Source organism: Capra hircus, chromosome 29 (genome assembly GCF_001704415.2).
Source record: "Capra hircus breed San Clemente chromosome 29, ASM170441v1, whole genome shotgun sequence".
In the NCBI taxonomy this organism is placed as follows: domain Eukaryota; kingdom Metazoa; phylum Chordata; class Mammalia; order Artiodactyla; family Bovidae; genus Capra; species Capra hircus.
In genome coordinates, this window is record NC_030836.1 from 43,666,682 (window position 1) to 43,682,152 (window position 15,471).

At 47.4% G+C, this 15,471-nt stretch overlaps 1 protein-coding gene across 2 annotated transcripts; it reads left to right on the forward strand.

The window, feature by feature from the left end:
• Positions 2,764–15,207, forward strand: SNX15 (sorting nexin 15). Of its 2 annotated transcripts, XM_018043537.1 has the most exons (9): positions 2,764–2,802; positions 3,529–3,615; positions 8,835–8,870; positions 9,090–9,210; positions 10,562–10,677; positions 10,778–10,946; positions 11,259–11,402; positions 14,105–14,362; positions 14,650–15,207. In XM_018043537.1, exons 1-9 carry the CDS (start codon positions 2,767–2,769, stop codon positions 14,742–14,744), a joined length of 1,062 nt encoding a protein of 353 aa, XP_017899026.1. In that variant the 5' UTR covers positions 2,764–2,766; the 3' UTR covers positions 14,745–15,207. The 2 variants fall into 2 exon arrangements, with proteins under 2 accessions (XP_017899026.1, XP_005699930.1); XM_005699873.3 differs by lacking the exon at positions 2,764–2,802 and having other exon boundaries at positions 3,403–3,615.

Sequence of the window (15,471 nt, forward strand, 5' to 3'; positions counted from 1 at the left end):
GCCCATGGCAAAGGTCATGAGGAAAGAGGCTTGGCATACGCAAAGGCGTGATCAAGCCTCAGGAAACCCCCTGTTCCCGAGCATCTAACCCCAAAACCAGAGTCTGTTTTATGCTCTCACCTACACCTCTGACTTTACGGGGGGCTCTCCCCCATAACCGTTTCTCTTGGAGAAGGAGTAAACGTGCAGCTCCAAGGCAATAAAAATTCTTGGGCTTGACAAGAGTGTTTCAGCTTACGGACTGCTCTGAAGGTTATCTAGCCCACCTGTATAGGTTTGTCCAGCCACGTGATTGCTTACAGCCTCCCAATCTGAGAGGCACGAGATGTTTTAGACTTACTAAAGGCAAATTATTTTAGGGAGTTAGAAATTATTAGTATAGTGTGTTGGTTAGGAATTATATTGGTGAAGGGTTCTTCATTTGTTGTGTCAATAATTGCTGCTAATACCCTGCTCTGGGTAGGACAAGGATGTCTCAGGTCAAACCTCTCTGCTGACAGACTAGCTTGTGTGACAGGATTATCCATACTCCTGCCACTACGCACATGATTGTTTACTACCTCTTAACCATAAACAGCACAGAGAGTTTTGGAGTATTTTGAGAGTCTTAATTAGCATAGGGCTTTTTCTTCTTGTAGAGTCAATGATTGCCGCCAGGCCTCCATATCCTTAGGCACCTGGGAATATATTAATCAATGTATTTGGACTATAGAAAAGGAAATATAGTAGTTTTTGATGTTAGCAATACTAGACTTTTTGAGTTAATGGATTTTCTCTTTTGTAATAGATCACTGTATTTTGTTATAAATCACTGTGTCCTTGCTATGTGAAAATGTAACTTTATCATATCTTAAGACTAAATAGATCTTAAGGGGAGCATTGGTGAAAGGATTTTCATTTGTTGGGCTGATGTTTGCTGCTAAATCTCCATGTTCCCTATCCTTATAATGAATATAACTAACATATAGGAGAAATAAGTATTAACCTTTAAGCATATAGGAGAAATAAGTATTAACCTTTAAGCATATAGGAGAAATAAGTATTAACCTTTAAGACTAATCATGTTAACCTTGGGTTAAATAAATTCGTTTCTTGATTGTAACTCACTACACCCTCACCCTATAGGAATGTAACTTTATTTGGAGGGTGGTGCCTGGTTTAAGAAAAAACACCCTTGGAAGAAATAAGTTTTTTGGTTATCAGAAAGAAAGGATCATAAAATGTCAGCAGGTCTCACTCATGGCCAGAAGATGATGTACCTTTTTTATACATTTATGTGAAGCACCTGATTTTGATAAAGGTCAGGACTGCTGACTCCCCGCGTGACTCTGTATTCATCCCTATGTGTAACAAAAGGTATATGAGCAAACCCAAAAATAAAGAAATCGGATCAGTTTCCGAAAAGACTGATTCCCCCATGTCGCTTCTTTCTTGCTCCCGTTTTTCTGGCTAAATTCCCATCTGGAGCACGGATGCTATTCCACATAATCCAAGTTATTCAGCCTCTTTTTCTCCACTAATCTTCCTACTGCACTATCCATTTCTAATCTCTCTATATCTGTGATTAAATATGTATTTTTCCAAAGACGCCGACTCCGTCCCCACCTTCGAATCACCCTGGATCCACCGGGGCTGGACCCTGGCAATCTCACATGCTAGTAAAGTAATGCTCAAAATTCTCCAAGCCAGGCTTCAGCAATACGTGAACCGTGAACTTCCTGATGTTCAAGCTGGTTTTAGAAAAGGCAGAGGAACCAGAGATCAAATTGCCAACATCCGCTGGATCATGGAAAAAGCAAGAGGTCCCAGAAAAACATCTATTTCTGCTTTATTGACTATGCTAAAGCCTTTGACTGTGTGGATCACAATAAACTGTGGAAAATTCTGAGAGAGATGGAAATACCAGACCACCTGACCTGCCTCTTGAGAAATCTGTATGCAGGTCAGGAAGCAACAGTTAGAACTGGACATGGAACAACAGACTGGTTCCAAATAGGAAAAGGAGTACATCAAGGCTGTATATTGTCACCCTGCTTATTTAACTTATATGCAGAGTACATCATGAGAAACACTAGACTGGAAGAAACACAAGCTGGAATCAAGATTGCCGGGAGAAATATCAATAGCCTCAGATATGCAGATGACACCACCTTTATGGCAGAAAGTGAAGAGGAACTAAAAACCCTCTTGATGAACGTGAAAGAGGAGAGTGAAAAAGTTGGCTTAAAGCTCAACATTCAGAAAACGAAGATCATGGCATCCAGTCCCATCACTTCACGGGAAATAGATGGGGAAACAGTGGAAACAGTGTCAGACTTTATTTTTGGGGGCTCCAAGATCACTGCAGATGGTGACTGCAGCCGTGAAATTAAAAGACGCTTACTCCTTGGAAGAAAAGTTATGACCAACCTAGATAGTATATTCAAAAGCAGAGACATTACTTTGCTGACTAAGGTCCATGTAGCCAAGGCTATGGTTTTTCCAGTAGTGTATGGATGTGAGAGTTGGACTGTGAAGAAGGCTGAGTGCTGAAGAATTGATGCTTTTGAAATGCGGTGTTGGAGAAGACTCTTGAGAGTCCCTTGGACTGCAAGGAGATCCAACCAGTCCATTCTGAAGGAGATCAGCGCTGGGATTTCTTTGGAAGGAATGATGCTAAAGCTGAAACTCCAGTACTTTGGCCACCTCATGCAAAGAGTTGACTCATTGGAAAAAACTCTGATGCTGGGAGGGATTGGGGGCAGGAGGAGAAGGGGACGACCGAGGATGAGATGGCTGGATGGCATCACTGACTCGATGAATGTGAGTCTGAGTGAACTCTGGGAGATGGTGATGGACAGGGAGGCCTGGCATGCTGCGATTCATGGGGTCACAAAGAGTCGGACACGACTGAGCGACTGAACTGAACTGATGAGGGTTTACCATCGCATGGGGTGGGTTTATCTCTAAGCAGACCTGAGTGATCCAGCTTGCCCAGTCCTTGCTGCTGCTGCTGCTGCTGCTGCTAAGTCGCTTCAGTCGTGTCCGACTCTGTGCGACCCCATAGACAGCAGCCCACCAGAGGCACCCCCCGTCTCTGGGATTCTCCAGGCAAGAACACTGGAGTGGGTCGCCATTTCCTTCTCCAATGCATGAAAGTGAAAAGTGAAAGTGAAGTCTCTCTGTCATGTCCGACTCTTCGCGACCCCATGGACTGCAACCTACTAGGCTCCTCCGTCCATGGCATTTTCCAGGCAAGGGTACTGGAGTGGGTTGCCATTGCCTTCCTTACTCTTCCCCAATCCTTTTCCAAATCACTTGGTTCCGGCTTTACCAACCATCGAGAACTTTTTAGACGCTCCCTTGGCCAAGCGCCTGGCCGAGAATTGCGCTGTCACTTGCGACCAGCTCCCTGGGCCGTAGGATGAAAGGCGCAGGCCCGGGCGAGGCGGCGACTGGGGAAGACTGAACTGGAAGGGCGGGGGCGGCGTGGAGGAGGCGGAGGCCGGCGGTCAGCTCCGCTCCAATTTATTTGCCATGTCCCGGCAGGCGAAAGACGACTTCCTGCGACACTACACAGTCTCCGACCCCCGGACCCACCCCAAGGGCTACACTGAATACAAAGTGACGGCGCAGGTAAGGTGGGGCCCAGCGGGAATTTACCCTTTTAACAAGAGCGGGGCCGTGTTTTACTTCAAAGGAAGACGCTGCTGGAAGCGCCCATTTTAGACGACAGAATGGATTTCCCCTTTAAGGAGGGGTGGTGGTTAATCGGCCCTAGTTTACTTCTTTAGCCATCAAGGGGCGGGGCCACAGGGGGGCGCTGCTCTTTTAAAAGGGCGTGCCGGCAGTTCCCAGACTGCGAGGTGTGTCCACGCCCAATGCGTGGCAGCTTGCTGTGAATTTCTTTAAGTTAAGCTGAAAACTGGCTCATCCCAAATATTGATTAGGTCCCCAGTCTCTTGGAGTAAGCTTTGTCTGTTGGTTTGTTTGATATTCATATGAAAACTCTTTAAGGAGTTGAATTACTTTAAATTTTTTCAAAAAATTATCCCTGTGTATGATTAAAAATTCATACACTTCAAAAGAAATAAAGGAATAAGTCTCTTCACAGTCATAACAGGAAGTCAGTAGATAAAGACGAAAGTTGGTATACGAAGTAGTAATAATGTTATAAGTGTATAGAGACAGGATATCATGAAAGGGATTAAAAATAGAAACTATAATATTATCTGTAGAATGACATACAAGAACTAATTGGGGAAGATTTTTTCATTGTAAATATTTTTGTATTTTTACAATTTTGAAGTAGGCAACTATTAAACTGGTGCATTAATAACTTAAAGCAGAAATGTAAAGATTTCCGAAATGATTTAAATGCAGAATCCTAGATGTTTAAAATGGTCTTTCCTCAAATCTTTTGTGTCATTCCTGTATCTAAAAAATGCAAATATTAAAAAAAATTTACAAAATGAAAATAAAAAGGTAATCCAAGACAAAAGGTATCACTTATATCTGGAATCTAAAAAGATTATACAAATCAACTTATTTTAAAATGAACAGACTCACAGACAATAAACTAATGGTTACCATAAGGGAAAGGGGGGTGGGGAATAAATTAGGAGTTTGGAATTAGCAGATACAAACTACTATATATAAAATAGATTAGGGCTTCCCTGGTGGTCTAGTGGTTAAGAATCTGCCTGCCAAAGCAGGGGACGAGTTCGATCCCTGGTCCGGGAACATGCCACATGCCGCAAAGCAGCTGCTAGTGCTCCACAACTACTGAGCCTGTGTGCCCTAGAGACCATGCTCTGCAATGAAAGAAGCCACTACAATAGGAAGCCTGCGCACCGCAACTAGAGAACTAGAAAGTCTGCACCCAGCAATGAAGACCCAGCGCAACCAAAAATAAATAAATAAATCTTAAAAAAAAAAAAGGATGAGCAACAAGGCCCTACTGTATAGCACAGGGAACTATAGGCAATAGGCAATATCTTTCTCTTTTTTTTTGCCTCACCCCCAGGCATATGGGGTCTTAGATCCCTGACCAGGGGTCAAACCCATGCCCCTTGCAATAGAAGCCTGGCATCTTAACCACTGGACTGCCAGGAAAGTCCCTATAGTTGATATCTTGTAATAAGAAGAAGTATTAGTCACTCAGTCATGTCCGACCCTTTGTTACCCCATGGACTACAGCCTGCCAAGCTCCCCTGTCCATGGAATTCTCCAGGCAAGAATACTGAAATGGGTTGCCATTTCATTCTCCAGGGATCTTCCCCAGCCAGGGATCAAGCCCAGGTTTCCTGCATTGCAGGCAGATTCTTTACTGTCTGAGCCACCAGGATCCCATCTTGTAATAAACTAATAAACTATAATGGAAAAGAATCTGAAAAAATATTATTTATGTATGTGTATATACCTGAATATTGTAAATCAGCTATCTCAGTTCAGTCAGACTCTCTGCGGCACCATGGACTGCAGTATGCCAGGCTTCCCTGTCCGTTACCAGGCTCCTGGAACCTACTCAAACTCATGTCCATCGAGTCGGTGATGCCATCCAACCATCTTATCCTCTGTTGTCCCCTTCTCCTCCCGCCTTCAGTCTTTCCCAGCATCAGGGTCTTTTCCAATGAATAGGTTCTTCACATCAGGTGGCCAGAGTGTTGGAGTTTCAGCTTCAGCATCAGTGCTTCCAGTGAATATTCAGGACTGATTTCCTTTAGGATTGACTGGTTGATCTCCTTGCAGTCGAAGGGACTCTCAAGAATATTCTCCAATACCACAGTTCAAAAATATGTTCAAAATCAACTATAATTCAATAATAAATAAGAGTTGAAAAAAAGAGAGTACCTGGGCATTGCTGGGTCATTTGCTGGGCATATGTGTAACTTTTCCTAGTAATTTTCAGTTTTCCAAAGTAGTTGTACCATTTTATACTCTCATTCTCACCAACACTTGATATCATCAGCATCTTTAATTTTAGCCATTCTTGGTGGGTATGTAGTATTTCACTGGGATATTAAAATTTGCATTTCTCTTAGGACTAATGAGCATATTTTCATGATCTTTTTGGCCATTCAAACATCTTCTTTTGTGGGAGTTGCCTGTTCAAGTATTTTGTCCATTTTATAAAGTTGGATTGTTTGTCTTTTTGATATTAATTTATAGAACGTTCTTTTTTTAAATTTTCTATGCTTTGTTTCCAATAATTCTTACATGAGCTGCAAGATTTCCCCTTCTTGTTTGTTTTTTATGTTAATTTTATTGAAGTATCATTGATTTACAATGTTGTGTTAGTTTCAGGTGTACAGCAAAGTCATTCAGCTATACAGACACATATATTCATTCTTTTTTAGGTTCTTTTCTCTTATCGTTTATCACAGAATATTAAGTAGAGTTCTCTGTGCAATACAGTATGTCCTTGTTGGTTATCTATCTTGTATATAGTAGTATGTTCATCCTAAGCTCCTGATTTATTCCCCTATTTCCCCTTGGGTAACCATAAATTTGTTTTCCATATCTGTAAGTCTATTTCTGTTTTGTAAATAAGTTCATTTGCAGCTTTTAAAAAACATTAGATTCCACATATGAGAGATGTCATATAATATTTGCCTTTCTCTGACTTACTTCACTTGGTATGATAATCTGTAGGGTCACCCGTGTTACTGAAAATGGCATTATTTCGTTCTTTTTTATAGCTGAGTAATATTCTGTGTATATATGTACCTATAGGGGTTCTTTCGGCTTCCCTGGTGGCTTAGTAGTAAGGAATCCTGCCAATGCAGGAGATATGGGTTCAATCGCTGGGTTGGGAACATCCCTTGGGGAAGGAAATGGCAACCCACTACAGTATTCTTGCCTGGGAAATCCCATGGGCAGAGAAGCCTGTGGGTTACAGTCCGTGGGGTTGCTAAGAGTCGGACACGACTGAGTGACTGCGCACACACATGGGAGGTATTTATATATCCTGGAAAGGAGTCCTTTGGCAGGTATATATTCCTCAATGGTTTTTCAATATAGTTTCTTTTACCCAAAATATTTTAGGCAAGCCTGTTGTGAAAAGCAAAGACTAGGGTTTCAGTGCTAGCAGTCCCCCCACAGGTCAGGAGCCCTCTCTAAGCCTCCATTTCCTCTTCTCATAAATGGGCATGTGAATGATACGTGCCTCCCTGGGATGTAGAGTAATGAACTGGAGATGTTTGAAAACTGTCAGAGCTACTTCAAGCTGTAGGGTGTTATTTCTTTAATTCTTATGAGCATGCCCTAGTGAAAATGGAGTCTTTTTTCCATGTCAGACGCCAGTCTGCTCTTCACAACCCCGGGGAGGTTTCTTCCGTGTCCAGGAGTGTTCACTTCCGTGTCCAGCAGTGTTCACCCACAGTAGCTTCCTCCTTGAACGGAGGGGTGGCTCCTGGGACAGAACCTCATTCTTTAGAGAACTTGGAGGTCTTTGGTTTCAGAAAGAGATGCAGGGGCTTACCCTCTGAAGGAAGTGAGATAGAAGCTGGGTTGAGGATGGAGCCCTCTAGACGGGCCTTTAGGGCTCCTCCCATTTTGAGAGTGGCTGGGACCTGGGACCCTGTACTGGCCTATATACGCTTGCACCTGGACAAACAGAATACAAAGAAACTGTAAGGGTAGCACTTGCCTGGTGGTCTGGTTGCGAAGACTCCACACTCCCAGTGCAGGGGGCCCAGGTTCGATCCCTGATCAGGGATTTAGGTCCCACATGCAGCAACTAAGGGTCCGTGTGCCACAACTAAAGGATTCCGTGTGCTGCAACTAAGGCCTGATGGAGCCAAGTAAGTACACAAGTAAACAGAAAAGTGTGTGTCAGCCGCTCAGTCGTGTCCAACTCTCTGCGTCCTCATGGGCTGTAGTCTGCCAGGCTCCTCTGTCCATGGGATTCTCCAGGCAAGAACACTGGAGTGGATAGCCATTCCCTTCTCCAGGGGATCCTCCCAAGCCAGGGACCAAACCCGGGTCTCCTGCATTGCAGGCAGATTCTTCCTTATCTGTGCCACCAGGGAAGCCCAAATAGATAGATAGATATTTTTAGAAAAGAAAGAAACTATAAGGAACTCAAAATAACTGCCTGCCTGCTGCTGCTGCTGCTGCTGCTAAGTCGCTTCAGGCGTGTCCGACTCTGTGTGACCCCATAGATGGCAGCCACCAGGCTCCCCCGTCCCTGGGATTCTCCAGGCAAGAACTCTGGAGTGGGTTGCCATTTCCTTCTCCAATGCATGAAAGTGAAAAGTGAAAGTGAAGTCACTCAGTCGCGTCCAACTCTTAGCGACCCCGTGGACTGCAGCCTACGAGGCTCCTCCAGGCTAAGTCTAGGCAATTGTGAACCGTGAGATACAATAAGGCCACAAACCTACTGCCACTTCAGAGGTGCCTGGTGCAAAAGCAGGGTGCTGTGCATGGTCCCTGCACACCGCACCACCAAGGGGATGAGCTGATCACTCAAGCCACCCCTTGGGCCCAAACCATTTAAGGAACCAGCCAGCCCTCCTCGGAGAGAGTGAACAAGGGTCCCTGTCACTTGTTTTCCATCCCTTGTGCTGCATCTGGGTCCCATTAAAGCCTTGCCTGATTTTTCTCAGCCAGCCTCATCAGTTTCTGTTGATTAAAGAGTCCAAGGACCCAGGTCGGTGACAGTTTGACAGATGAAGAAACTAAGGTACATGGTACAAAAACTGCTCAAAGTTATTCTCAAGGCCTTAAACCAGGACCCCTTGATACCACTGGCTGATGGGCTCTGCTCTTCTGAAGGGGGCTGGAAGGTAGCTGGGCCATCTTTTACAGGAGATGGATGTCGGTCTCACTGGTTTTTGCCTTTTTTTCCTCAGTTCATCTCAAAGAGGGACCCGGAGGATGTCAAAGAGGTGAGCCTCATAGGAGGAAGGGGACCATCTCCCGATTCCAGATCCAAAGCCAGTGAAGCGACGCTGGTAACTGCACAGGAGACCAGCCCCTCTCTCTCCCTGGCTCTGGGAGGAGGGGCTGCTGGGCCCTAACGCACACACTGCCTGGAGCCGGGCTGGGGCTGGGGAAGGCCACGTCCCGCCACTGCTCAGCCCAGTCAAGTCACGTGTCCCTCTTAGGTGGTGGTCTGGAAGCGGTACAGTGACTTCCGAAAGCTGCATGGAGACCTGGCCTACACCCACCGCAACCTCTTCCGCCGCCTCGAGGAGTTCCCAGCCTTCCCCCGCGCCCAGGTGTTTGGTGAGTCTTGATTCAGGCATTCAGGCCAAAGATGGAGGGAGCACTGGGCAAAGGGGACACTTGCTGCTGAGGGTTGGATGGAGGGGGTCTGAAACTCCTGGCAAAGATGTGTTTCAGACCACTGGAAGGGCCCTTGTATGGGTGTTTGCTAAGCCACTTCAGTTGTATCCGACTCTTTGCGACCTCATAGACTGCAGCCCGCCAGGCTCCTCTGTCCATGGGATTCTCCAGGCAAGAATACCGGAGTGGGTTGCCATGCCCTCCTCCACGGGACCTTCCTGACCCAGGGATCATTAAAGACGATCTCATTTTACACATGGGGAAATGGCCCTGCCCTTGTTGTGTGTAGAGCCCTTTAATATTAATTCCTGTCCTCATTAGCCCCATTTTCAAGATGAGGAAACTGAGGCTCAGGGTGAAGGGGCTTGAGCCAGAACTCCAAGCCACAACCCGGTGTTTGTTCTAGACCCGCACTTGGCCAGAAAGAGCAGCCATGAACCACCTATGGCTGAGGAGCACCAGAAATGTGGCTGGCCTGGACTGAGATGTGTTTATGGGTCAAATACACTGAAAAAACAATGCAAACTATCTCAATAGTTGATATATTGTTTATATGTTCAAATGAGACTATTTTGGATATACTGGGTTAAACAGAATATATAATTAAAATTTAATCCGTTTCTTTTCATTCTTTTTAAATGCGGCTCCTAGAAAATTGTAAATTACATATGAGGCTCATATTATATTTCTCCCAGACAGGGCTGGTCTGTAACTTGTGTCTCTGGACTCACAGGAGATGTTCTTGTGTAGCAAGGTGAAAAGTCCTCACTAGCAAATTATGCCAGGCAGTGGGATAACTCCCCCGGGCAGCATGATAACTAGCCCAGAGTTAAATAACTCTACATGATGCCTGGAACCGAACAGAGAAGCTGTAGACATGGGGCTACTTTCTGTGTGACCTTGGGCAAGTCACTTCCCCGCTCTGTGTCTTACTTTCCTCCCTAATACATCGAAACCATCTGAAATTATTTGTTTCTTGTTGGTTGCCTGCTTCCCCCTTTCTGGGATGTAATAACCATCAGGGCAGAGACCTCGCTTCACTCTCATTCACCTCCTGAACCAACCAATAGTAGGTGCTCAATAGTCATCCAGTAAATGGATGAATAGGGAGATAGGTCGCTCCTTGCAAGACCCTCACCCCAGGCAGAGCCAAGGAAGATTTCTGGGAGAATGGGGTGGGGGCCAGTGGGCTGCTCAGATCCTCTCAGGCAGGACCAGGAAAAGTGGCCTGGAAGCCAGAAGTCCCCGTGGGTCACTCTTGTCTCCTTGTCCCTTGTCCTGGCGGGTGCAGGCCGGTTTGAAGCCTCGGTGATTGAGGAGCGGCGGAAGGGGGCCGAGGACTTGCTTCGCTTCACTGTGCACATCCCCGCGCTTAACAACAGCCCCCAACTCAAGGAGTTCTTCCGGGTATGTGCGCCTGCTCTTCCCCAGTCCTCAGCACCTGGGGAGCCTACCTGCCCACAGGCTGTCCCCTGTGACTACCCTGGCTGGTCTTTCTCTCGTGCAGGGTGGGGAGATGACACGGCCCTCCGAGGTGTCCAGAGACCTGCACATCCTGCCCCCACCTCTGATTCCCACACCACCGCCCGACGAGCCCCGGGCCCAGCCTCATGAGACTTGGTTGCCCCAGCCGCTTCCTGCAGAGAGAAGGGGCCTTGAGGAGTTGGAGGTGCCAGGTATGTGGGGCGGGAGAGCAAGCCAGGGCTGGAGGGTCCAGAGCCTGTCTGTATGAGGAGTGGGAACCACTCCCTCCTCAGTGAAAAGCCTTTCCTGACTCCTCTACCACTATCCTGCTGAGGAACTCTGCCCAGGTAATTTTCCTTCTCAGGGCTATAGTTTGTTAATCTGTAAAATGGGCACAAACTTTAAGAATGGCATTGTCTATGCTGTGGTTGCTACAAGGCTTCAGTGAGCAGGTAATGACATTTTGAAAGCTGGGAAATAATAATAAAAGCAGGCATGAATATCCCCACTGATCTATTCCTCAGCGGACCCGCCACCATCCAGCCCTGCTCAGGAGGCCTTGGATCTCCTCTTTAACTGTGGGAGCATCGAGGAGGCATCCAGTTCCTCTGCCCGAGGCCCCCTCACCGAGGCTGAGCTTGCTCTGTTCGACCCCTTCTCCAAGGAAGGTAACAAGTTGGGATGAGTGGGGTGGGGGTAGGGTGAGGGGGGTGGAGCTGGGCAGAAGGTCCTTATGGTAGGGAGGCATAGCCACCAGCTACACCTTGCTTGTGTAAATCAGAGAAAGGTGCCCCCTGTAGGCAAAAGGTGGCTTTGATGAGAATTAGAAGCAGTGCCCCTTCCCAAGGAAGGTGTTGGAGAATCTTGAGAGTCCCTTGGACTGCAAGGAGATCAAACCAGTCAGTCCTCAAGGAAATCAGCCCTGAATATTCATTGGAAAGACTGATGCTGAGGCTGAAGCTCCAATACTTTGGCCACCTGATGCGAAGAACCGATTTATTTGAAAAGACCCTGATGCTGGGAAAGACTGAAGGCAGGAGGAGAAGGGGATGACAGAGGATGAGATGATTGGATGGCATCACCGATGCGATGGACATGAGTTTGAGTAGGCTCCGGGAGTTGTTGATAGACAGGGAAGCCTGGCGTGGTGCAGTCCATGGGGTCGCAGAGTCAGACATGACTGAGCAACTGAACTGAACTGAACTACCCCTTCCCAGGTGCTGTTGCTGCCCTGGCCAGCTAGGTACTCCAGCACAGTGAGCAACTGCAGAGGAAGTGAGCCCCTTCCCACCATGGATCCTCTCCCTGAGAATGCTTTGGAACCAGCAGGGTGTCACACTGCCCTGGGAGGGTCTGACTTCTTTTGCTCGAAGCTCAAGGTGGAGGTTTCCTGGCTGGCTCAGGGTCTGGCTGTAGATCCTGAAGGTTATACATCCTGTCACTGAAGGGCAGTCCTGCTCCAAGGACAGCAGAGGAAGCCCCTGGGGCAGCGTGTAAGGGCACCAGACGTGAAAGGGCCCCCCATGGAGGCCCTGGTCCTGAGCTCCTTGTCAGATCAGGAGCTTGACAATCCCCAGCTCTGAGACTCAGGATCTTTTCATTTTAAAATTCTGAGTTTATGCTGTTACTGCAGCTAGGGTGTTGAAGTGGTCGGTTGCACTTTGGGTCATCATGACACAGTTTCATTTTGGCTTTTTTTCAGCCTGTTTTGTTGGCTTCCCTTTACCCTTTGGTGACCTCTTGGGCAGGCCCTTAGCTTTCTGATTTTTTCAGGCACTTGAGTTGTCTCACTCTGAGATCTGATCCAAATCAGGACCTCAGTCTTGCGTTCAGTTTTCAGCCTTACCCTACACCCCCCACTCCCGCAACTCTGGCCTGATTGGTGGCTGGGCCCCTGGCCATGGTAAGCAGGGTGTGAGGAATGTCCTTTGGAGGAGAAAGGCAGGGGTAATGTCACCGTGGCTGATGAACCTGGCTACAGAGAGGCAGGATCCAGGCACTCTGCCTGGCCCCAGCCAAGCCTCCTGGGGTGCCCAGTACCCAGGTACTTGGGCAAGAGCCTGGCAAGACTCTTCAAAGGCAGCTCCGATAAGATGTTCCCTTGACCCATGGAAAAACTCCCAAATTCTCGCCCCCACCAAGCTGGAAGGGCACTTTGCTCAGATGCTACCTCCTGTCCTTGCCCCACTTTGTAGGTTCGTCCAGCCAACCTTTTACCATCAGAATTCTCCAGGTGAGGGCTGGCATTCATCTCTCTCTCTCTTCATCACATACGCCAGGCTCTTGAACTCAAGTCCTAGGGTTTCCCAAGATCTCTTCTGTCTTCTGCTTCATGAACAACACAGAAAGGACTGTAGTCCAACTGGACAGTGAAATGTCACCTTACCTTCCTATAAGGCCCCTGGGCTCCACATGGGGTCCCTCTGGTGGGGCTCTAGAGAGGCCCACCCTTCCCTCTCCAGGCCAGTGGTGTGCAGCGGTGGTTCCTAGTCCTGCACCTTCCCTTTAAAGGCCTTTTCATCCAAGGTTCACCAGATCGCTAGCCTTCTATTGTGGAATCTACAGAGGGAATCTTTGACCATCTCCTTGCCAGTCCTAGAGTATATATGAGCCCTTCTCTCTGGAATGTGTGAATACCTTCCACCCACTTCTTCCCATTTGGGGTCAGCTCATATTGAAAGACTTGAAAAAGCCTGGAGGTTCTCTGGATCCATTATTCTAAGATTCCAAAGCTTGGAGCATTTCTACCCTTGACCTGGCATGCTTGGCCTAGCATCCTTCAATTAAATTTTGTGGAGGAAATTCTTGGATTTGTTGTAGTCAGGAGGGAAGTAGATCCAGTGACCTGTAGCTTGCAAATTAATGTTAATGATGACTCAGTGGTAAAATGTTAATAATGACTCACCGCAATGCAGGAGACAGGGGACACCTGGATTCGATCCCTGGGTCGGGAAGATCCCCTGGAGTAGGAAATGGCAACCCACTTCAGTATTCTTGCCTGGAAAATCCCATGGACAGAGGAGCCTGGCAAGCTACAGTCCATGGGGTCTCAAAAGAGACACAACTGAAAATGCACACACACAAAGAAAGAATTAGGTTATGTTGTACACCTGAAACTTATATAAGATCGTAAATCAACTATATCTCACTATAAACAAAGAATTAGAGAAGTAAGACTATTTTTACAAAAGCACACAAACTCCACCAACCAAATAGATCACGGCTAGTGTGCTATGCACAAGTGGCTTTTGGATTGCTCAGGCACTGAGAAACCCAGACAGGTTGGTGGGCCAGAGAGGTCTGGGGTTGGGCAGCAGGCCCAGGGAAAAAGAGGGCCGATCTGACCTGAGTCCTCCGTATCTGATTACAGAAGGTGCAGGACCCAGTCCTACCCACATAGGGGAGCTGGCAGCATTGGAGGCAGAATCTGGAAGGCCGGACCAGGAACCCTGGGAGCCAGGCGGACAAGCAGAGGAGGACGACGAGGGAGGAGAGCCCCCCCCCGCCTATCTGAGCCAAGCCACAGAACTCATCACCCAGGCCCTACGGGACGAGAAGGCAGGGGCCTACCCTGCTGCTTTGCAGGGCTACCGGGATGGTGTGCACATCCTGCTCCAGGGAGTTTCTGGTGAGCAAAACTTGAGGCTGCAGGGTCAGGCCTGGGATCCTGGATGGTACAGTGAAGGGAAAGAAAAGTGAAAAACAAGGATCAGAATTGCTCTCCACTGACCAATTGTGTGACCTTGGGCTGCTGCTTTATCTCTTGTGGCCTCAGTTTTCTTATTTGTAAAATGGGGAGCATATATCTGACTCCCAAGGAACAGGGAAAGACACATGGTGATGCTCTGTGGACAGTAAGGAGCTAGACCAGGGGTTCTGAATCCAGGTACCCGCTGAGCCATTCTGTCTTCCCAGGTGACCCATCACCTGCCCGCCGAGAGGGTGTGAAGAAGAAGGCGGCCGAGTACCTGAAGCGGGCAGAGGAAATCCTACACCTGCATCTGTCCTAACTCCCACCCCGAGATGGGAGTGGACCTGTTCCCAGGACTCTGGCTCCAGCACTGCCAGCCACCCTCTTCTCTCCCTGGTGCCTGATCTCCTGGTCCTGTAACTGGCCATTTCTATATGTAACTGGACCAGGAATGAGAAAAATAATGATTTCTCAGCTCCCTGACCACACCTGCCACTTTGGAATCAGGGACTCAGATATCTGATCCTGCCTGTCTCTGTCTTGTTATGGGAGGCTGCAGCTCTGGTCCGTAAGCCATCTGTTTATCCATCTAGAACCGGGGTATGCAAACTACCGCCCACAGTCAGATATGCCCCACTGCCTTTTTTTGTAAGGCGCATGAACTAGAAGAGTTTTTACTTTTTTTTAATAGGTGAAAAAATCCAAAATAATAATATTCTGTGACAGGTGAAAATTATAATGAAACTTAAGTATCTAAAAAATAAAAGTTTATTGGAACACAACCAGGCGTTTTCATTTAGTGTTGTCGACCGTTGCTTTCTCACTACACCGGCAAGCCTGAGTGATTGGTTGTGACCTGTAAATCCAAGAATATCTACTATTTTGGCTCTTTGTAGAAAAAGTTTGCTGACCCCTGATCTAGAAAACAGGAAGAAGAGCCCTCAAGGAAACAGAAACGAACGGCAGTAAGGCTGACTGAGTCAGGTTATCAGGTGAAGAGGAACCAAAGCGGGTGTCCCCACTTGGGTCGGGTGGTTCAGAGCTAA

What these genes read in the sequence shown, in the direction of transcription:
- SNX15 (XM_018043537.1), top strand. Translation starts at nt 2,767, where the DNA reads ATGAGATGGCTGGATGGCATCACTGACTCGATGAAT. An exon ending in AATACAAAGTGACGGCGCAG is followed by an intron (nt 3,616 to 8,834) that starts GTAAGGTGGGGC and finishes TTTTTTCCTCAG; the next exon opens with TTCATCTCAAAGAGGGACCC. An exon ending in CCCCCGCGCCCAGGTGTTTG is followed by an intron (nt 9,211 to 10,561) that starts GTGAGTCTTGAT and finishes TGGCGGGTGCAG; the next exon opens with GCCGGTTTGAAGCCTCGGTG.